The sequence below is a fragment of the Sminthopsis crassicaudata genome, chromosome 4 (assembly GCF_048593235.1).
Source record: "Sminthopsis crassicaudata isolate SCR6 chromosome 4, ASM4859323v1, whole genome shotgun sequence".
Lineage (NCBI taxonomy): Eukaryota > Metazoa > Chordata > Mammalia > Dasyuromorphia > Dasyuridae > Sminthopsis > Sminthopsis crassicaudata.
Genome location: NC_133620.1, coordinates 295,761,686 through 295,785,583, shown reverse-complemented (window position 1 = coordinate 295,785,583; position 23,898 = coordinate 295,761,686). Strand labels below are relative to the sequence as shown.

The window sequence follows — 23,898 nt, the reverse complement described above, 5'->3', positions numbered from 1 at the left end:
TTTGGGAGTAGAGGGGGGGAAAAGGGAGGTAAATAGGGTGGGTCTGGAAATACCCAGATTTAATTGACTGTTTTACCACTGGAATGGTGTTTGGAAATTGATAGAAATAGGAAAAGAACCTAATGAGGGATGGATATAAGAAAGATGGGTTGATGTTAAAATGACCAGAAGTCAGCAAAAAACTTTTGGAGATGGGACCTTAATTAATAAGAGGTTGGTGTCTCCAATCATAAAAGTATGAGCTTCTGGAGGGGCAAGAGCCAGTCTGTCTGGCTTTTTCTCCAAACCACTCAAGCCCCAAGCATGTCATGAGGTTGATGATATCTCTGTAAGGTGTCTCCAACAGTGCATCTTGGTGTCACTAAAATTACTAAAATCAGGGCAGATCATTTGATTAGTGTCAAATACCATATGAAGGAGGTATCCCTTGCAAAATAGCTCATTTAAGGCTAGCTAAAAGATCTATTACCTCATTCCTGTCTCTTGTTCCTCCTGTCCTCAAATCCTACAGGAGCCAAGACCTTTCTCCTCACTTGGGATACTAAAGGCAGTTCATTCTGCAGAAGGTGGAATTCAACATTCCCTCGAATGCTCCCTTCTTTTGCTGAGGGTTCTTATGGTGAACACCTGGTTTTGAAAACTGTGATGTCAGCATTCTAATATTTACATGGAGGCATACATGCAAATCTCTTCCAGGAAGCTCACTTCCATTGGAGTCCTCCATTTAATTTGAGATCGACTTTAATCTCTACCTTCAATAATATTTCTTTGTGTCATAGTGAGAAGAACATAAAATGCAACTTTTAACCCCTTTTAGTTTGTTCTTCAGTATACTCTAGACCCTATTTCATCTGGTACCTTATCCAGGCTTACCCTCAAGTCTAAAAAAATCTCTGGTAAAGAGAGAGATGCTTTCTAATTACCTCTTCCATTGATTGGGATTGCTGGTTCACCTATGGTTGACATTAAGCCTTTGGGAGTGTGAAAAAATAGGCGAGACATGGGAAATTTTATCTTCTTAAGTTCTCAAGTTGACTTGAAGACAATTCTAAGGCAGGCAGCTCTTATGAACTACATTTAGAGAAACCAGTTCTGGGAAATTCAAAATCAGTAGTGAAAAGGAGAAATGGCCTTTCCCCTCCCAAGATTCATGGAATGCTTTCATCTTGGGCCAACCACTTCTCAATATGGCCCATGTCCAATCACACTATTAATCTGAAAAGAATTGTAATCCTGGACTTAAGGATTTTGTCCTTACTAATAGGGGGAAGGCATAGGGAGTCCCCCCTTAATAGTTGTTTGGAGATAGATTGAGCTATTATGTTCCACCCCTTTTACCCCTGATACAGTTCAATTCCTGTTTCTGTTTATCATCCAAAGTCCATGGGTCCAGGGATACTGAGGGAGGGGATAGTGGAACACTAGACATTCTTTAGGACTCTGCCCCTAAGGGATACCCTCCCCCCACCTCTACTCTCTTCACATAGCTCTCTGCTTCTATTCATCTCTCAGTTCACTCCCTGTTATTGGGGGCTTGCCCCCAAGGGTGCCCAAGACCCCAAATCCTGGTAGGTTGTGATACTGGGGAGGTGTGGGAAAATTATCCTGGGGTTTGGGGAGAGGTGGGTGGAGCATAATCAGGCATTGATAATGGATTTGGGGAGTAGAGAAGGCTGAATCCTTCCTCTGCTCCTCACCCCAGTGGAATCCAAATTGGGGCACAAACATGGCAAAGGATTATCAAGACCTTCAGCATCTGGAGAGCGAAGACAATGGCCATCAGTTCAGTAAAGGTAACAACAGAGTTGGGTGAGGAAGGAGGGAAACAAGGAGACCTAAAAATAGGGTCACCCCAAAATATTTCTTGCTCACTTCCATTCATCTATCTTTGTCTCATTCTGTGCCTCTGTCCTTGGGGGTCTCACTTTCAATAAGCTTTTTAAAAGCTCCTTTTATTTATCTTTATTAAGATTTTATATACTCCTGTTTAAAGAAAGTCTTTTGACTCTCTTAAGAGAAATCCACATCCAGGCCAAAGCTTCATACCCCTTGTTTTTTTGCAAAGTTCTACCAACACAAGTAGAGGATGTGGCTGTTACCTCTTAGGAAAGAACCAGATATCCTGTCTCTTTCATGCCTTTTACTAGATCCTTCATCTCCCCTGTGTGAAGGACTTGCTAGAGGGGCAAGAGTTATGAATCAGAGAAACTGTACTCTTGTCTCAGCCCTGTTTTCAACGAGGCTAGTTCAGTTACTCTCTCTGGCTCTCAAATTTCCTCCCCTTTTAAATTAAATGGTGGTTCTAGAATTCCCTTCAAGGTTTGAAGCTGTGATGGGAGAATTTTGATTCTCAGTAATTCAGGTTGATGAGACAAGACAAGGAGGCAGCATAGTGTGGAAAGAAAACCAGATTTGGATTCAGAGAATTGAGTTTCAATCTGAGTTTTGCCTCATGTTTGATCTTAGACAAATCAATCTCCTGGGGTTTTTCTTCAACTATAAAATGAGGGGCTTGGCCAAGATAATCTCTGAGGTCTCTTCCAGCCCTGACATTCCTACAACACTTGCAAACAAGAAAAACAATTCAAAATCTATCAGAACTTAGAACCAGTATGATCTGGCAAGTCATTTCATCTCTCTAGACCTCAGTTTCCTTCTTTGTCAAATGAGAGCGTTAATCTACAGTCTCTTCTACTTGTAGAAACTTTGTCAAAGTCTGTCTCCCAGTTTCCCAAGATATTTTTATATATTTTATAATATTAGGGCCTTTAATTTTTTTTGATTAAAAGAAACCATATATTTAAGGAATTTTTCTAATTGTGAGCCCAAATACTAGTAAACTACACTCTTGGGGAGGGAAAGCAGGCATGACACAGCAATATGAGTGTAGAGAAGTGATTGGAACAGTTGGATCATGACCAAGACCAGGTGTTCAGTGTTTATTGGCTTTTATTTGAGTTCTGATCTGAGTTAGAGGCCAGAAAAATCCATTAGTCCAGTTTTAGAATGAGAAAAAGAAATCAGACTGTATGCTGGTAACAGCATAACCAGGGGAAAGCATTACAAAACCTAAGCCTAGGGGCAGCTGGATGGTACAAGTGGTTAGAGAACCATTCCTAAAGTAAGGAGGACCTAACTTTAAATCTAGCCTTGTACAATTACTATGTGACCTTGGGCAAGTCACTTGAATTACCTCCAAAAAAAAAGGCTTAAGAAATTTAAGCCAAACATCTCTAAACCATGTTGGCCTCCAGAGATCAGCACTGCAGAGATCACAAAGGTCACATATTGCAACCTGGAGTTATTGCAACCATTGTTGTTCCTGGGGCAAGTGGCATGGAAGTCTCATTTCAATTGGAGGAGGGTAACAGTGGAGATATTTGAAGCACAGAAAAATAGCTTCTAGGGAGGTCTCTATAGTGGGCAACATGTGAGTAAGGTGAGGCAGAACCAGGAAAGGACCCATCAGCACTTTGCCCAGAGATATGATTTGGTGATTTCCTATTTTAATAGTTTTTGTCAATTCAGATACATCTATATTTCTCAAGATCCAGGTATATTACTAGTATCCTCCAGACAACAGCATCTGGGACAAAGCTCAGTTTGCCCAATACCCCAACAAAAATATTTAATTTCATACAAATGACCATCTAGACTACTTGAAAACCTCTAGTGAGACATAGTTATCTCTTTCCTGAGGTAGCCCATCTCACTTTTGTATAGCTTTTACTAGTTAGGGAGTTTTTGACTTCAAGTCTTAAGTTCTCCCTGCAGCTTCTGCCTATCTCCTAACTCTGTCCCCTCAGAACAAGAAGTTTAAGAACAAGGGAGAACAGCTAGTTATCACAATGGATAGAAAGCATAGGATCTGCTGTTAGAACAACCTAAGTTTCAATCTAACTTCAGACACTTCTTAGCTGTCACTGTGGGCAAGTCATTCTCTATGCCTCACTTTATAAAGTAGGGATAATAGCACCTATTGCTCAGGATGATTCTGAGGATCAAAGGAGATAACTGACTGAAATACTTTGCAGAGCTTAAACTATTTGAACACAGCTTGAATGTTTCCCCCAAATTTCTTCTACAGGCTATCATATATGGCATGAATTTGAGGTTCCTTACCATTATGAAGTATATCATTACCCTTTTTTGGATGTTCCTCAGATTATTATTATTCTTAAAATGTGACACCCAGTACTCTGGATATGATCTAAGACAGGCACTATTCTATCTTCAAGCAACCTAAGATCACATTCCCAAATTGAGTTGTTGCCTAGCCATGTCTTGTCTTTGTATTTGTGAAGTTTATTTTCTGAATCCAAAAATAAAACTTTATATGATTCCACCTATGGGGGCTCATCTTATACAGCATGGGGATGGGCTTATGGAAGCATGTTTTATGAGATGGCCCTGTACAGACTACCCTGATCATCTCTGTAAAACTTTTTTTTTTTTTTAAAGGAAATGGTTTTATTTTTTTTTTATAACTTTTTATTGACAGTACGTATGCATGGGTAATTTTTTACAACATTATCCCTTGCACTCACTTTTGTTCTGACTTTTCCTTTCCCTCCCTCCATTCCCTCCCCTAGATGGCAGGCAGTCATACATATTAAATATATTATAGTATATCTTAGATACAATATATGTGTGTAGAACCGAACAGTTCTCTTGTTGCACAGGAAGAATTGGATTCAGAAGGTAAAAATAACCTGGGAAGAAAAACAAGAATGCAAACAGTTCACACTCATTTCTCAGTGTTCCTTCTATGGTAGCTGATTCTGTCCGTCATTGATCAATTGGAACTGAATTAGATCTTCTCTTTGTCGAAGACGTAAAATTTATTTCTATTAAATTTCATCTTACTACATTTTGTACTAAGTTCTAACCTGTTGAATTTGGCATTTGAAAGTTACATTAGAAAGGGCATATTTAGTTCAACCCACCATGTTATAGAGGAGGAAATTGAGTCCCAGAGAGCACAAATAATAAATGGCAGAACTTTTCATCACATGAAAGCACACCATCATATATTTATCCAACTCATTAGTAATCAATGGCAAATAGCACTAGACAAACACATTCCTGGGGCACGCCCATATTATTTTTGCCTGGCTTTCAAGTTCTCAGTGAATGATTTCTAATTCCTCTTTGGGTCCAGCCATTCAATCAATTATGAATCTACTAAACTGTAGGTTAGCTCATATCTCCCATCTTGATCATAAGAATAGAATGAGAAATTTTGTAAAATGTTCCACTGAAATCTATAATATCTACAGTGTCCCTTGATCTGCCAGTCTAGAGATACTGTCAACATGAAGTCAAAACAAACTCTATGATCATTGCTTTCTTTTCACTAAATTCATCATTAATATATCCTAGACTTTTGCCAGGAATTGATGTAAGCTCATTAACCAAGAGTTTACATGTTTTTCTCTTCCTACTTTTGAAAATCAGGACAATACTCATCCTCCAGTCCCATCATGCCTCTTCTGTTCTTGTATTTTTGTAAAGATCACCAACAGTGGCTTAGTAATCACAACTTCTAGTTTTTATAAGACTGTAGGATGTAGTTTTTGTCCCTGACAAGTAACTTGAATCCAATCAAGAGCAACCAGGTGCTTTCTTACTAATTTTCCATTTATGGTGGTTTGGAGCTCTTTGATAGGTAGCCATTTTCATTCTTTCCTTTCCAGGCCAAAGATAATTCCTCCAAGAAGAGAAAAGAGTAGCAAAGTAAAAGATAAGAATTTCACCTTTGCTCTTTTGTCCCTTTGCTCCACACACCTAGAACAGGAGTTTATTTTTGATTCTTAAAAAGGTAGAATAGTGCAATTGGACTCAATGTGATTCAAATCCCGTTTCAGACACCAGTTGTAAAAAGATTCTTTGCCTCAATTGCTACCTAGCCTTAATCATTGAATGGGTGCAGTCTCAGTCAAACTAAGATCTGTTGAAGACCTTAGCTTAAAAAGGCCAAGATCTCCCTTTTCATCCAATCGTCTTGAGCTGTATCTTGCCACAGGACCAAATGACACTGTAGGGGAAAGTGAAGTGGGTGACCTTGCACAGCCCTTCCTCACTTAAATCCAATTCATTTGCATGTCACAGCATTCCCTCCCGGATGTCAGTCTTTGAGAACAAAGAACAGTACTAACTACCATAAGCCACAGTTCTGTTCTTTCCTTATTCCTTTTCTATTCCATATTCTAATTTTTATTCTTATTCTATTTTTCCTAAAATAGCTTTTAAAAAAGCATTCCCCTTTACTGTTTTTTATCTTTTTTTTTTTTTTTTTTTTGGCCAACCACAGATCATTCTGAGCTTTGATGTTCTGACTACTTACATAGGACATTACTGCCTTTTCTATTTTCTGTATGAGCTTTAGATGATTCCCCTGTGTATTCCCATTAGTCTAAAGAGTTCTTTTTCTTCATCAGAGAAATATTTTATGTGTATCTTCAGACTTTCATGCTTGAGTTCTTGAGAACTTCCCCTATAGAATTTTAAGCTATGGAATCATATCTTTACACAATTCAATCAATTTCTACCTTTTATTTCTGTGAACTCTTTAAAATTTGCTCTTTCCACATCTTAAATCTCACAGGCTGTATTTGGCTTGATTTTTCTTTGCTATTGCAAACTTTGAATAGGAGAAGACACTTTCTCCAAAAATTTCCTTTCTATTTCAGCAAATAATTTAAGACATTATTGGAAAGATGCAGTTTAACCATCAAGGGCAGAGCCAGTCATTGCCATCTGGCTAAAGGATTTGCTTCAGGCATTTCAACTTACTCAGAGAAGATGGGTCAAGGTTGAAAGGCAGAAAGGGAGAGAGAGAACAGAATGAGAAGAAAAGGAAGGGAAGAGAAAGAGAAGGAGAAGGAGCTTCTAAGAACCAAGACTACTGATAACTAAATCCAAGAGGGTTCTGTGGGTGGACTGCTAGAGTTTGGGAAGCTGGGAAGGCTGAAAATTAAGGAAGGAAATCTTTGGAAATAAAAATCTTTCTGAAAAATAGAGCCAGGACAAACTTATGAAAGTCCATGAAGAAGATAAAATATCTTTTGTTTTATGTTTTTGATATATTTTGTAGGGCTCAAGTTGTGGAACTTAAAATGGCTAAATCATTCAGGCAGAAACAGTATAATTATACATATATATTCATATATATACATGTATATACACACACATATATATATACATATATATATGTTTATATATATATATATACATATATATATGTATATATATATAATTTGTTGAAAGCAAATGAGCCAATTCTCAAAGTTTGTTTAAAAAAGGAAAAAAAGTGAGAGAAAAAAGTTCATGACAAGAGAAAAATTTCATTGTATATCAGAAGCCAGGAGAAAGACTCAGACGGAAGGAGTGAGCAAGCACTCAAAAGGAATTGTCTGGCATGAACCCATAGCTAAGAGTTGAATCTATATTACAGAACAATCTGAAATACCTACTAGCCAGATTAAATAGGCCTCTACAAAAAATGTAGAACTGATCTAATCTTCTCAGACAGGTAGGGTATATAATCTGAAAGAAATGAGGTGAGCTTGGTAAGAGAAGGAACTAAGAGCGAAAGTGAATTTTTTTTTTAATTTTTGGATTTTAATGGTATTTTTATTTTTCCAAATACATGCAAATAGAGTTTTTAATATTCACCTTCACAAAGCTTTATATTATAAAATTTTCTCCTTCTCTCCTCTTCCCCTTGTCCAAGATAGCAAGAAATGTGATATAGGTTAAACACATGCTTCCATGTGTTATAAACACATAATTCCATATTCATCATGCTGAGCAAAAAAAAAAAAAAAAAAAAACCTGAAAAAAAAATGAGAATACTATGCTTTGATCCACATTCTGTCCACTTTGTTCTCTCTCTGGATGTGGATCTATTTTTCCATCACAAGTCTATTGACATTGCCAACAAGACCTAATTGTAATTAATATGTAAATCATAAAGGGTTCAATAGAGAGAAGAGACCTTTATAAATGCCAGCATTTCATCTTTAGATATTTTTATTTCTGTAGTGTTTACAATTAAAACCCTTTAAAAAGATCTTTTCCTATCCTCTGTATTTTTTTCTAGAAAACAAGGCAAGAGAAAAGGGATAGACTTAACTTCTTTTTTTTTTTTTTTTTGCTGAGGCAATTGAGGTTGAATGACTTGCCCAGAGTCACACAGCTAGGAAGTATTAAGTGTCTGAGACCAAATTTGAACTCAGGTTCTCCTGACTTGAGGGCTGGTGCTCTATCCACTGTATCACCTAGCTTCCCCCTTTCTTTTTCATGGGCTAAACTGTGTAGTGAGTGTACCTCACAGAAGAGAGCTGATGTCAGTGTTATACTAGTAGAGTGGGATAATGAAAAGAAGGGTGTTTTAAGAGACAAGCCCTATTCCTTCTGGGCTGACTTTTTTTAGGTCATGGGATCATACCAATTCCCACTTTAATTGAGTCCAATTTATAGGTTCATAACCTTATGAAGTTGAAGGAGAAAGAATTAGAAAGAGATGATTCTGACTTTATCCATAGGATTACCTAACATCTCTGGTTCATTTTCTTGACTTCCATTTTATTTCTTTTCATTTTGGTTCCTAGGTTCTTCCACACTACTGCTTTTCTCTCCCATAGAACCTCTCATTTCCCCACCCAGTGCTCCTTGAATTCCTGACTAACCTATTCTTTCCCATTATAGGGTCTTCTTCACCCCAGACTATCCTCCAGCGTCTCTGCCCTCCTAACCGCCTTCTCCTGATCTCCTTGGGAATCAGCTTCCTATTAGTAGTGATCATCTCTGTGTTGGGATCTAAAAGTGAGTGACAGGAAAAGGATTTGGAAATTGTTGAAATATCTGGGAGTAAGTAGAGAGACAAGATGCAGGATCCAGAGGGAAGGTTGGAGTAGCTTAGGACAAGATTATAGCAGCTAAAGTAGGTGATATGGCTGGGACAGATGGGATGGCACAGAAGAGAAGGTGGTACAGGAATGTCTGGGAAGAAGTAGAGAGGAAGAGGGGTACCTGGAATCCACTTTGCCTCTTAATTTTTCAACATCACCTCTTTAATAGATACTCAGCTTCAGGGAGATCTACAGACACTAAAAGAAACTTTCACCAATTTTTCAGAGAAGATGGTGTCAGAGATCCAAGCATTAAATAGCCAAGGTAAGGATGGGTTGTTTGTTTACAGTACCCAGGGCAGGGTTTGCATCCCGTGTCCAAGGAGTACCCTGAACTTATATCTCCAACAGGAAGCAGTATGAGCACAAAGCTGAAATCTCTGGAGGCTAAGCTACAGAAACATCAAAAGGACAGGGATGAAGGTTAGAGAAAAGTGATGGGCTGGGTAGGACAGCAGAAAAAGGGGAGGAAGAGCTTCTCAGCTCAAATATTGAGGTCTTTATTGGGGTTGGGAATCATTAATTTCTAGTTGTCCCAGAGACAGAAAATAGAAGCACATATTCACTCACTTTCTATCTGCTTCTCTTGCACACCCTAGATTTCTCTAATTTCCTCCTCCATGAGCAACGCATTTCAGCAGATCTTCGAACCCTAAGTTGTCAGATGACAATACTCCAAAGCAATGGTAAGAAGAGGAAGTATTGTAAAATCCTTTGACTCTGCACCTATTCTAGACAATTCTCCCCTTCCTCATGGTCCTTGCCTTGGCTGGGCATCCTGCCTCTGTCCTCTGCTTTTTTTTTTTTTTTTTTGCTCAGGTACCAGCTCCAAGATCTGTTGCCCTCTTAACTGGTTGGAGTTTGAGGAGAGCTGCTACTGGTTTTCTCGTACTGGGAAATCCTGGACTGAGGCTGAGAAATACTGTCAGATGGAGAATTCACACTTAGTTGTCATAAACTCTTGGAGTGAACAGGTAAAGGCTGGGGTCTCTCATATCCCCAAATGCAATTCAATTATTCCATTCTCTAGACATTTGTTGAGTATCTACTATGTGCTAGGTTTAGTGTTGGGTAATAGGAATACAAAGAATGAAACAACCCTTGCTCTCAAAGGGCTTATATTCCACTAGAATGGCATTGTGGATATAACACAGAGAAATAAATACCAGTGTCATTTAGGTAAAGATATGAAGGCACCAGGGAAGAGATGAACCTGGGCAGATATATATTGCCTTAACTTAACCCTATGTCCATAATTTCCAATCCAGAACTTTGTTAGTCATTACACTTCACCTGCATTTGCCTGGATAGGCCTTACTGATGCAGAAGGCACCTGGAAATGGGTAGATGGGACAAACTATGAGTCTAACATCAGGTGAGTATCTCCTCCTTCCTCCTCTGAAATGAAAGGGTTGTATTAGACACCTCTGATGTCCCTTTTAGTTGTGTCTAAGTCCTTCTATAGAATCAGTTCCACCCCAACCCTATAGATTATTTTATCAAACTTGAATGTCTAACTCATAGTTAATCTCTATCTCCCTCAGAGACCAATTCCCTCTGTTCACTCTTCCTTCGCAACTCTCTTCTCAAATAGTCTTCCTATCTTATATAACAAGGGGGACTTCTACCCTTATTTTCTTCAGAGTTGGGTTGCTTCAGTTGGGAACTGATTGATGGGCCTTGAAATCCTGGATGGCCTGGGGCTGTTTTCATCTCATTTAGGAATTGGATGCCATCCCAGCCAGACAACTGGTATGGGCATGGGCTAGGAGGAGGTGAGGATTGTGCCCACTTGCACTCTGATGGAGGTTGGAATGATGACGTCTGCCAGCGTCCCTATCGCTGGGTCTGTGAGATGGAAATCAGAAAGGCTACCTAGGAGTTCTGCAGGAAAATACACCATTTCTATTCTGGAATCTCCTTGGAGCAGCCCAGAAACTGAGGGATATAATCCAGAATTACTGAGATCTTCTAAAAATCACCCTTAGAAGTGTTTGTGTGCTTTAAATAATACTGCAGTATCAGATTTCCTGGGAATCTTTCCAATTCACTAGAGCCTCTTTGGAAGATTATATATAGAGTTCATGTGTTAGAGGTCAAATAGGAATTAAAATGAATTCTCCAAATTTCTTTTCTGTGTTGTGTGATTGGGAAAATGGGGGTTGGAGGTGGGGAATCACAAGACTAGGATAAATATGGGAGACAAAAAAAAAAAAAGTCAATTGTTAGTTTTTCAAACAATGGCCTGAAGCTCTTTAAAAGCAAATTTAGATGTAGGATCATAAAATGCTGGAGTTTCTAGGCCCTTATAGAGCAGCCTCCTCAGCTTTCAGATTTGGAAACTGAGGCTCAGAATTTTCTAAAATTGCATAGCAAGCTTGTGATTGAATTTCAAACCCAAGTCATCTGACGTAAAAGACATGCATTTTTCCATTATACATGCTGCTTTGTTATGGCCTCATTAAGAAATTGTAAACACATATTTCTTATACTAGTTATACTTTTTCTCATACTCTCTAATTCAGTTATTGAACTGAGGAAGTCAGAGTACTCCTTGCCCCAAATTATCACTTCCAGATTCTTCCTCTATGTCTTGGCACACAACAACTTCTCCTCTTGAGGTTCATCTATCCACATTTATCACCCAATCTGTAATCTTTTGATTGTTATTTTCTGATCTCTAAAATATTTTCCTCCTTTCTTCATGAGCCTGGCTCATAGTTTTTCCAATCTCATGTCTTCATATTAGGAGATTTCAATTTCTTTGTTGTTCTTTTTTTTTTTTTTTTTTTTTTTCAGTCTTTGTCTAACTCTCTGTAACCCATTTTCTTGGGGTTTTCTCAGCAAAAGTACCACAGTGGTTTGCCATGTCATGCTCCAATTCATTTTACAGAAGAGAAAACTGAAACAGTTTCACAGCTAGTATATGTCTAAGTCCAGATTTGAACTCAGGAAGAGGAGTCTTTCTGATTGTAGGCACAGCATTCTACCAGCTGTCTTTCAGCAAAAATGTTGATATTTTATATATTGATATGTATATATTTAATACTCAATTCTTCAGTTTACTCAATTCTCATGAATTCTCTCTACTCCACTTCAGCTATATCCAGAGATATGTGCTTGAAGTTTCTATCACCCACAAGTGTTCCATTTAACATAAATTCTGAAATTCCTTTATCTGATCAAAATCTTTTTTCATTCATCTCTCATTGTGCTTCATACACATCTAGACTTCTATTCTTCATTTCTTTCCCAGGCCTTTATTCCTGCAATCTAACTCAATCCCCAGTGAGCCTGTTCAACTCTGCTCTAGTGTCTACTCTCAAATCCCTTCTAGTCCTTGTCCTATAATTAATCAATCCTATATTGATGAATGTAACCCTGTATCATTCCTACTGTCTTTCTCCTTTGCTCTATTCACTTGCTACTGAAGTGAGTTGCAGGAAATCACAAAACCAAAACTGACTATCTACTACAAATTTATGTATCTAATCACATACTAAGGCCTCCACTGCAGCAAGACAATCATTCTACTCCTCTTAAATCAATTTATTATCCTTTTTTCCATAACAATTGTTTCAAACTCATATCTACTCAACCTCCTGTGATAACTCCACCTGTAACCCTTTCAGCTACATAATTTGACTGAAAACATTGAATCTTATTTGCTTGAAAGCTCCCCCTTCTCTTCTTCCACTTTTCTGAAATTATTCAGTAATCTTCCTCCATTATTTTCTCTTTTATTCTAGTGTTCCCCTCCTTGTCAAAATCAAATCTTCTTTATTCATCTTTTATCTCAATCCCTCTGATCTTCTCCATCAGATTGTCTCACTTGCTCTTTTTTATTCTCTTCCTGACTTCTTTCCTACTGATATAAATATATTAATGTATTCCCAGTCCTTAAAAAAAAAATCCTTATTTGATCCTATTGTAAGAGTATTTGGGGTCGGGGTGGAGGAAGGAAAACTCAGTCAAATCAATCAAATGATCAAACACCAATCACAGAATCAGCTGGGTGATAACTCTTCTACTGTACTTATGAATCAACCAATCATTGTAATGATTTAACTGAGAACAACCCAGTTAATGAAGTTTAGGAGTGGAAATGCTTCTAGACATTTGAATGATATATGACATATAACATATAATATATATGTTATAATATAACATATGATAAGAGCTAATATTTATGAAATACATTATAGTTTACATAAGCAAAAATAACAAATATTATTTCATTTTATAAGGGAGGCAGGTTCAATTTTATCCCTATTTTACCGATGAGGAATTTGAGACAGATAGACTTTGTGACCTTAACATACAGTGCCACATACTTAGTGTTTTGAGGCTGGATAGAATTCAGGTCTTCCTGATTTCAGATTCAGAGCTGTATTCATTATGCTATCTAACCATAATGGAAATATATAGGGATTGGCTGAAGAGACTCAGTCTCCTCCCTATTGTACCCCATCCCTTTCTGCTTTCTCCTTTAGGTTGCTTGCATGTGATTTCCTACAAAAACCTCTACAGTCTTGGACTGTCTCTTTAGCTAATACAATCCTGATAAGTAGGTACTATTATTGTCCCCATTTTACAGTTGACGAAACTAATGCAGACAATGGTTAAATGACTTGCTCAAGGTTTGAGTCTGGATTGGAATTCAGACCTGTCCTGTACTCAATCCACTGTGCCCCCTCACTATTTTTTCTATGGGATTCTAGGATCTATATTTGTCAGCCTCTCAGTCTTCCTGCTGAACTACAATCCCACAGCACCAATTGCCTTTTATTTTATTTTTAATAGTATTTTTTTTTACCATTATAAATCCAAGACAATTTTTAGCATTCATTTTTACAAGATTTTGAATTCCAAAATTTTCTCCCTCCTCCCCTTCCCTTCTCTCTTCCTAAAATAGTAGGTATTTTGCTATGGATTATATATGTGCAACTATGTAAAACATATTTCCATATTGGTCATAGTAACGAAAGAAGAAAACAGTCTGCATTTAGAATCAATCAGTTCTTTATCTCAGTGTGGAAAACATTTTCTCTCATGGGTCCTTTCTACTTGTCTTGGATCATTGTGTTGCCAAGAGCTAAGTTGATCATTATATAATGTTGCTGATACTATATACATTGTTTTCCTGGTTCTGCTCATTTCACTTTGTGCAAGTTTTCCCAGGTTTTTCTGAAATCTGCCTGCTCATAATTTTTTATTGCACAAGAATATTCCATTACATTCATATGCCACAACTTGTTCAAGTTGTTCAATGACTATTCAGCCATTTCCCCACTTGATGGAGGGGGAGGGAAGAGAATATTTTGCCACCACAAAAAGGACTGCAATAAATATCTTTGCACATGTAGGTCCTTTCTCCTTTTTTATGATTTCTTTGGGATGCAGATGTGCCATAGGTAACTCAAATGCAACATGAGCCTGTTGTCACCTCCACTTTCAGATTTTCTTTTTAGTTGCTGCTAGCATCCTTCCAGTTACACAGGCTTGCAATATCAATATCCACAACACTTTACACACACCAAACATATCCAATCAATTGTCAAATCTTGTCTATATTCTGTTTCAGACATTTACCTTTATTCTGTATGTATCTTTCTGCTTTAAATGTGTTTCTTTTAAACAAATTGTAGAATTCTGGCTTTTAATCCACTCTGCTATCCACTCCTGTTTTATGGGAGAGTTCATCCCATTTAAATTCACAGTTATGATTACTAACTGAATATTTTCTCTATCCTGTATTTCCCCATTTATACTTTTCTCTCTCCCTTCACCCTGTTCTTCTTTACCATTGTTTTGTCTTTGATCCCACTTGCCTAAATCTACCCTCTTTTCTATTAGCCCCCCCCCTTTTCTTTTCCCTTACCTCTCTATAAGACTCTCCCCTTCCCTGTTCTTTCCCTTTTCCCCTCCTACAGGGTAAGATAAATTTCTATACCTAATTAAGTGCCTTTGTTATTCCCTCTTTGAGCCAAATCCAATGAGAGTAAGATTCAAACAATCTCACTTCTACCTTCTTTCCCTCTGTTGTAAGAGGTCTTTTGCAGCTCTTCCCCCAGCACAATCCTTTTTTTTTTTTTAACCCTGTGATTTTTTTTAATACTATAATCACATTAAAGTCAACTTTTATACCCACACTCTCTGTTTATGTGTATTCCTTCTAACTGCCCTAAAAGAGATAGTTATCAAGAATTACAAGTATGATCTTCCTGTGTTGGGATGTAAACAGTTTAATCTTATTGAAAACATATTTTGTTTGTTTTTTTTTCCTTTCTTGTTTACCTTTGAGTTCCAAATTCTCTCCTTCCCTTCTTCTCCACTTTCCCCTCCCAATTGAGAAGGCACATGTGAAATTATGCAAAACATTTCTATTAAAAGTTATGTTGCAAAAGAAAACATAGATTCCCCCCAAAAACCTTTATAGAAAATAAAGTTTTATAAAAGTATGCTTCACCTTGTATTCAGACACAATTGGTTCTTATATTACTTTTGCAAAAATAATCTGAAAAATAGACTTTTCATTTTTCCCCTTTCATACAAATATGATCTTGCTACCCAAACCAGAGAGAAACAAAGTAGAGAAAGAAAACTACAGATCACCATGTGTAAGGAACATTGATACAAAAAAAATTTTTTTTAAAGAAATGCTAGCAAATAAAATAGAACATATTAAAAAGATTATAAACTATAATCTAATTGGATTTTTGCCAGAAGCACAAAATTAGTTCCATATAAAGAAAGGTGTAAACAAACAACATTAATATAAATAATAAAAACTACATGGTTATATCAATAGGTATTAAAAAAGGCTTTTGACAAAGCCTAATACCAATCTGTTTAAAAAAAAAAAACAAATTGAATTTCAGATATTTCAAGTGAATGAAGGCTGTGTATTATAACTCAATGACCAATTCAGGTAAGGATAGAAGCCAAAAAAAAAAAAAAAAAAGTATTAACTTTTTTTTGCCTAGAACTTAATGTAGTTGATAATATCTATCTGAAATGAAGAATAAATATTATATTTAACAGTTAAATATACTGAATAAAGAAAGGATTCTCATTATCAACATTACAGCTTAACATAGTACTAGAAATGATGGCTTTAGCAATAAAAAAAGAAAGAGAAATTGAAAGACTAAGCATAGGAAAGAGAAAAAGCAAAATTATTGCTTTTTACAAATGATAGAATTAAAAATCAATTGAAATAATAAAATATCAAATATGTGTAACAGTAACACAAAGTAAAAGCATGAATAACCTGCAGCATAACAAAATATATTTTTTAAAAAGCTGTAAATGTGCAAATAAAAAAGTATTAAATGTATGCACAAGACATGGACTAATGTAGCTACAATATTTGCACGATACCAGCAAAAAAAGCAAATAAATATGAGCTTAAAAATAATAAAACATATTCAAAACTTGTGATGACAATGTAATATATCCATCAATATCCAATAACATCTAAAACACACATTACATGAGTAAAAATAAGTCTTGTCTTAAGCCTCCAGGTGAAAGGATTTCTACAACTTTATAACATTGAGAGCCCAGTCTCTTATTGAAGAGATCTGCTCTCTTGACTTCTATCTTCCCCTCAGTTAGCTGAAAATAAGGTCTGATTGGAGTCTTGATTAAATCACTAAAATTGTTGACCTGAAACCTTAAATTTATATATATGAAAGGTCCAATTTGGCTGACAATATAATCACGTATGTTCTATGGGTTGTGTTTATACAGTAGGATCCCTGCAACTGAAGTTCTAGGCAAAAAAAGTTAATACTTTTTTTTTTTTTTTTGGCTTCTATCCTTACCTGAATTGGTCATTGAGTTATAATACACAGCCTTCATTCACTTGAAATATCTGAAATGACTGATTCAGACAATCTTTATACTATTGGCAAGCTGTGGTAGAAGCAATTTCTGTTAGGTAGGCCAGGTTAGTTTTTGCTTAAGGGGTATTAAAGCTGCTCTTTAGAATTAATTGACTCAGAAGAATAAGATTTAGGCCATTGATGTGGCTTTTTGGTGGCTTTAATTCTTTTTTTTTTATTATAGCTTTTTATTTACAAGATATATGCATGGGTAATTTTTCAGTATTGATAATTGCAAAACCTTTTGTTCCAATTTTTCCCCTCCTCCCCCCCCACCCCAGATGGCAGATTGACCAATACATGTTAAATATGTTAAAGTATATGGTAAATACACTATATGTATATATGTCCATACAGTTATTTTGATTGACTCATTAGACTTTGAAATAGTGTAGAATTAACCTGTGAAAGAAATCAAAACTGCAGGTGGACAAAAATAGAGGGATTGGAATTCTATGTAATAGTTCATACATTTCCCAGAATTCTTTTGCTGGGTGTAGCTCCATTAGAACTTTTTTGGTTCATCTCATTGTTGGAGAGGGCCACGCCCATCAGAATTGATCATCATATAGTATTGTTGTTGAAGTATATAATAATCTCCTGGTCCTGCTCATTTCACTCAGCATCAGTTCATGTAAGTCTCTCCAGGCCTCTCTGAAATCATCCTGTTGGTCATTTCCTACAGAACAATAATATTCCATAATATTCATATACTACAATTTATTCAGCCGTTCTCCAGTTGACAGACATCCACTCAGTTTCTAGTTTCTGGCCACCACAAAGAGGGCTGCCACAAACATGCTTGCACATACAGGTCCCTTTCCCTTCTTTAAGATCTCTTTGGGATATAAGCCCAGTAGCAACACTGCTGTGTCAAAGGGTATGCACAGTTTGATAACTTTTTGAGCATAGTTTCAAATGGTTCCCAGTTTTCCCACATCCCGTCCAACATTCCACATTATCTTTTCCTGTTATTCTAGCCAATCTGACAGGTGAGTAGTGGTATCTCAGAGTTGTCTTAATTTGCATTTCTCTGATAAATAATGACTTGGATGATCTTTTCATATGGCTAAAGATATTCTCAATTTCTTCGTATGAGAATTGTCTGTTCTTATCCTTTGACCATTTATCAATTGGAGAATGGCTTAATTTCTTTAAATTAGAGTCAATTCCCTATATTTTGGAAATGAGGCCTTTATCAGAACCTTTGACTGTAAAAATGTTTTCCCAGTTGTTTCAGAGTAGAGGAATAATGTTGTACCTCAAGTGCCTGTTTGATTTAATGAAAGGGTCTTGCCTTGTAGATGTCATTAGCTAAGACATGAATTAATATTTTAGGATAGCTTCCATAGGCCTAGGCCAACATTTTAAGCATTATTTTTGTTTATTGGTGTGTCCTTGGAGGGAGAAGAATGTATTTTTAGCTTAGTTCTCTCAGTGACTGACAAGGTCATGGTAACTCCCTCAATTGTGCTTCTTCTAATCTTGTCTCCATTAGTCTTGTTTGTACAAAAACTTTTCAATTTGATATAATCAAAATTTTCTATTTTGTGATCAATAATGATCTCTAGTTCTTCTTTGGTCATAAATTCCTTCCTCTTCCGCAGGTCTGAGAGGTAAACTATCCTATGTTCTTCTGATTTATTTATAATCTCATTCTTTATGCCTAGTTCATGAACCCATTTTGACCTTATCTTGGTATATCGTGTTAAGTGTGGGTTAATGCCTAGTTTCTGCCATACTAATTTCCAATTTTCCCAGTAGTTTTTGTCAAAGAATGAATTCTTGTCCTAAAACCTGGGGTCTTTGGGTTCGCCAAACACTAGATTATTAAAGTTATTAATAATTTTGTCCTTTGAGCCTAACCTATTCCACTGATCAACTAGTCTATTTCTTACCCAATATCAAATGGTTTTGGTAACTGCTGCTTTATAGTATTATTTTAGATCTGGTACAGCTAGGTTGGTGGCCTTAATTCAAAAGACAGCCTGAGAGTAGACAACAGTGGTTCCTCCAGTAGATTTGACCAACCCATCAGCATGGACAACAGAGGGATAGGGAAACTGTATTCAATATAATAAATAATATTGGGATTACTTTTTCTAGGAAGTGAATTCTCTCACTTGCAAATCTGTTCGATCCTAGGCAAATTTTTCCCACTTTGGGAGTTTATTAATGGTTTATTCTATTTATTTTTCTTGATATTAAGTTACTTAAATATCTATTTCTTCTTTCATTAATCAAGGTAGTTTATATTTTTGTAAGAATTCATCAACTTTAAACGATAATTAGTGGCTAGAAACTGGAAAATGAATGGATGTCCATCAATTGGAGAATGGTTGGGTAAATTATGGTATATGAATGTTATGGAATATTATTGTTCTGTAAGAAATGACCAACAGGAGGAATACAGAGAGGCTTGGAGAGACTTACATCAACTGATGCTGAGTGAAACGAGCAGAACTAGGGGATCATTATACACTTCAACAATGATACTGTATGAGGATGTATTCTGATGGAAGTGGATATCTTCAACACAGAGAAGAGCTAATGCAATTCCAATTGATCAATGATGGACAGAATCAGCTACGTCCAGAAAAGGAACACTGGGAAATGAGTGTAAACTGTGAGCATTTTTTTTGTTTTTCTTCCCAGATTATTTTTACTTTCCAAATACAATTCTTCCTTTGCAACAACAACAAAATTCGGTTCTGCACATATATATTGTACCTAGGATATACTATAAGATATTTAATATGTATGGGAATGCCTGCCATCTAGGGGAGGGGGTGGAGGGAAGGAGGGGAAAAATTTGGAACAGAAGGGAGTACAAGGGATAATGTTGTAAAAAAAAAAAAATTACCTATGCATATGTACTGTCAAAGAAAATGTTATAATTATAAAAATTAATAAAAAAAACTTTAAATGATAATTGTCTTTATTTTCTCTAAAATTGTTGTGAATTTCTGTTTTTTTATTTTAGATATAAATAATTTGGTTTTCTTATTTTAAAAAATGTTAGATTAACCACATTATTAAATTTTTCCCAAAAAAGGGTCCTAGTTTTGTTTAACAATTTAATAATTTTTCTTTCAATGTTGTTAACCTATTTTTTGATTTTAAGAATCTCTAGTTTATTTGAAATGGCTGAATTTTTTCTAGTGACTGATTTTTTTCTTAAGTTACATATCTCATTTATAATTTTATTTACAGATATGTAATATCTTGATTTTTCATCTTATTTTAATTTTCTTTTATAAAAATTTCTATTGCTTCTACTATTTATTATTTAACAAATTAAAATTAACTTATCTACTCTACAATAATTTTTTATTCAAAGGTTTTTTATTGAATATAATGAGTTATGTTTTTATTATTTCTGTTTTTCTGAGATTTGGGTGTTTTTTTTTTTATGTTTGTTTGGTGAAGGTTTATGTCCCAATATAAAGTCGGTTTTGTAAACGTGACAAACATGACAATTAAATTGTTTTGTTTCCTTTCAGTAATCCCAAGAGATCTACTATTTCTATTTTTTCTAAAATTCTTGTCTTACCCTTAACTTATTTTTTGTTATCTTAGATTTGTTTAGATCTGAAAGAGGTACATTAAGGTCTCCATTTGTTTGTTTGTTTGTTTTAATTTATTTTATTTTAAAAAACAAAATAAGAAAAAAAGAAAGAAAAAGGAATAAAAACCAAAATGAAACAAAACAAACGAGAACATTGTCATATTGTAGTGCCCATAGAAACTGAGGCAAGACAGAGATTAGAGTTTTTTAAATATTTTATTAATTTGACTAGTTGGCTGAATCAAACTCTTGTCTCAAAGCATTTAGTAATTAGTTCTAGAGACTTTTATAGGGCTCCAATTATCAGGGAAACAAAAGCAAGGGGGGAGAAACATCTAATAAGTCATAATTTCAGAAAAGACTATAAAGTCTGATAAGTGAAGAAAATAATCAAACAAGAGACAGGAAGTCTGGAGTAGGAGGGATAGAAGATGCCATCTAGATATTTGAAATAAGTCATCTGAAATTTTATGACTCCTTTGGAATGCCAGAATGGCCAGAACTCTGCAGCCCTGATTATCCCAATCCTAATGGTCAGGAAAGGGATAGGTGAGTGGGTGGGACATAGCATACTAACTCAGGAAAATTGAGATATTATAATTAGGGGAAACTAATGCAGGGAAAGTAAGGTATTATAGTGCAGGGAAACTGAGGTAATTCAATGTGCCCAGCAGAATATTAGAAAGTTAATCAAAATATATAATAACAAATTACCAGACCAAACTCTGTGTGTGTGTGTGTGTGTGTGTGTGTGTGTGTGTGTGTGTTAGTAGAAGAAATTATATTCATGAGTGTCCATCTTTTCTTAATTACTTTATAAATTGTTCTTTTGTTCTCGGCTGCTCACCTTTTTTTGTTTTATTTTTTTCCCCCTTTCACCTCACCCACACACTAAGCAGACTATAGTTAAGAAAGTATATATTTATATAAACATATGTAGATATATACATACACATACACACACATCCCCAAACATCTACATACATATTTTTTCTTATCCCTGCTTGTTGGCAGATATGATTCCAGGACCTATCATCTTTTTTTGTGACTACTGCTAAGGTTTGTACAATCCTAATTGCTATTCTAGCATATTTGAAATTTTTGTTGTTGTTGTTTCTTGTAAAATTTTTTCTTTGAGCTCTGGGGGTTTTGAAATTCGGTAATCCTGTGTGATTTTTCACAAAGGATCTTGTTGAGGTGATGATTAATGAATTTTTCCCTACTTCTACTTTCCCCTCATGTTCTTTAACTCCAGGACAATTTTATTGGATAATTTTTTGCATTATTTGTGTCAAGGACCTTTTTTTGGTCACAACTTTCAGGCAGCCCAATTATTCTTATATTTTCTCTTCTTGATCTGTTTTCAAGATATGTTGTTTTTCTTATAAGATGTTTCACATTTGGTTCTACTTTTTTAAAATTTCTTGGTCTCTTGTAGCTTCACTGGCTTCCCCTTGACTAATTCTAATTTTCAGAGTTATTTTCTTCTTTAAGATTCTGTATCTCCTTTTCTAATTGATTAACTTTTTTCATAATCTTGTTTTTCTTGGATGGTTTTTATTTTTTTTTGTTTTTCTTCAATGTCTCTCATTTGAATTTTAAATTCTTTTTTTAGTTCTATAAATTCCCTCTAGGCAGAGAGCCATTTTACATTACTCTTTGGGGAAGAAGCCTTTTTTACTTCACTGTCTTCTGTTAAAGATGAACCCTGATCTTTCCTTTTCCCATAATATGTTTCTATGGTGGGAGTTCCTTCTTTGCTGGTTCATTAAAAAAAAAAAAAAAAAAAAAAAAAGAGATTAGTATAAGCACTTTTAATTCTGGGGTGGGGGAGATGGTGCCTCTGGTTTCGTCTCAACTCTCCCTCTGACCAGGAACTACAAACCAAGAATTCCCCCCTCCAGCAAATGCTCACAGTCAGCAGCATCCGTGCTCCATTGCCTTTGCATTCAGGAGTGTGCTGCCTCTTTTTTGCCCTGAGCCATGTCTCTGTAGCACATCTGGGCATAGCATTCCTGATCAGCCAAAGTTCCTTCAGTCTTTTTGGATTCAGATCCTGACTCCACAAACAGTCCAGGAGGTGAAAGTTTCTGTATTTCCTACCATACTCAGCTAGCCCTAGGGCACCCCACTAGGTGGTTCTATAGAGCTAGGCCAGAAGTGTTTGCACTTCAGACGGTTTAATCCCCAACTTGGGGTCTTCTGATCTTCTCAGATTGTATTAAGAGGATCCCTGTTCTGACCCAAGTCTTCTTGATTTTTTACCAGTCTTTGTTCACCTTGAGTCACAAATTTCTTCTATTTGTGGGAGAAATCAGGAGAACTTGAAATTTACCAACTTATTCTGCCATTTACCCAGAATCCTCCTCTTGAGATCTTCATTTGTGAAGGGCCGGCATTTCCTTCATTTTCTTTCTTTCCACATACAGTATAATGGTTGTGGTAGAGAGTACAGGGTTTTACTTAAAAGAAAAAAAAAAAGCTGTCCCCAAGACCTTGTTGTCCTATGTGATTGGCTCCAGCTTCCTTAATGAAACTTCCTTTCTTAAAACCACCTCACCTCTGAAACCTGATTGGACCTTTCTTTCCAGATGCAACTTTCTAATCTTTCAAGGGAATAAAAAGTTCTAGTCATGTGAATCCCAGCTCCCTTGAACTTGGATTTCTGAAGTCCAAATGGCAGCAGTTCTGCCTTGCTGACTAGATACATTTTTACATGGAGACAAAACATGAACAGAACAGCTAATTGCCACTATATCATTTTTGCATATTGGTGCTGTGTTAAGGTCATATAAACCTCCGTGTGTCAAATGTTCAATGACTTACAAGTGCTTTGTTTTGTTCCAAAATCAAGAAGAATGCAGGTATTATGACCACCCTCTGTCACCATTATTTATGTATACATATATAATGTATATATGCCTTTAAACATATTTCCCAATTTATCTCTTTTTATTGTAGTGTTACTTAAAATTGTAATTGCTATCACATGCGGTTTTTTTTTTGGTTTGTTTGTTTGTTTTTGTTTTGTTTTGTTTTTTGCTGAGGTGATTGGGGTTAAGTGACTTTGCTTAGAGTCACATAGCTAGGAAGTGTTAAGTGTGTGAGTCCAGATAGTGAACTCTGATCCTCCTGACTTCAGGGCACTGCACCACCTAGGCTATCCCTATTTATGCTTTTAAAAAATTTATTTATGCTTTTTAAAATTCAGCAATTTAAAAATGTAATTGATTTTACTCCTATCTCTCATTTCAATCCTAGGTGGATATTTATATTTCAAAGGTGTTTCCTATAAAAAATATATTTTTGAATTATTCTTTCTAATACATTCTTCAGTCCCTTTACATTTTATGAGTGAATTTATTCCATTAACACTCATAGTTATTATTGTTAACTCTATTGTCTCCATTCTGTCCACTTGTATTTTTTTATCCCTTTGCTCATACTTCCAATAAGAAAAAGATGGTTCTTTGCCTAAAAAGAAAGGTTCTTTGCCTAACACTTGTGACCTATAAATGACATCAAC

At 35.8% G+C, this 23,898-nt stretch overlaps 1 protein-coding gene across 2 annotated transcripts; it reads left to right on the top strand.

Moving 5' to 3' along the window:
* Positions 1-95: 95 nt before the first annotated feature.
* Positions 96-11,041, top strand: ASGR1 (asialoglycoprotein receptor 1). Of its 2 annotated transcripts, XM_074311745.1 has the most exons (9): positions 96-1,568; positions 1,703-1,793; positions 8,713-8,829; positions 9,085-9,180; positions 9,267-9,338; positions 9,515-9,601; positions 9,735-9,889; positions 10,184-10,290; positions 10,638-11,041. In XM_074311745.1, exons 2-9 carry the CDS (start codon positions 1,727-1,729, stop codon positions 10,792-10,794), a joined length of 858 nt encoding a protein of 285 aa, XP_074167846.1. In that variant the 5' UTR covers positions 96-1,568; positions 1,703-1,726; the 3' UTR covers positions 10,795-11,041. The 2 variants fall into 2 exon arrangements, with proteins under 2 accessions (XP_074167846.1, XP_074167847.1); XM_074311746.1 differs by lacking the exon at positions 9,267-9,338 and having other exon boundaries at positions 96-1,793.
* Positions 11,042-23,898: the final 12,857 nt, after the last annotated feature.

Bases quoted from the DNA above. Each gene is read 5' to 3' on its own strand.
- ASGR1 (XM_074311745.1), top strand. From the start codon at position 1,727: ATGGCAAAGGATTATCAAGACCTTCAGCATCTGGAGAGCGAAGACAAT. The intron at 8,830-9,084 runs GTGAGTGACAGG...CCTCTTTAATAG, and splicing joins CTCTGTGTTGGGATCTAAAA to ATACTCAGCTTCAGGGAGAT. The intron at 9,339-9,514 runs GTTAGAGAAAAG...TGCACACCCTAG, and splicing joins TCAAAAGGACAGGGATGAAG to ATTTCTCTAATTTCCTCCTC.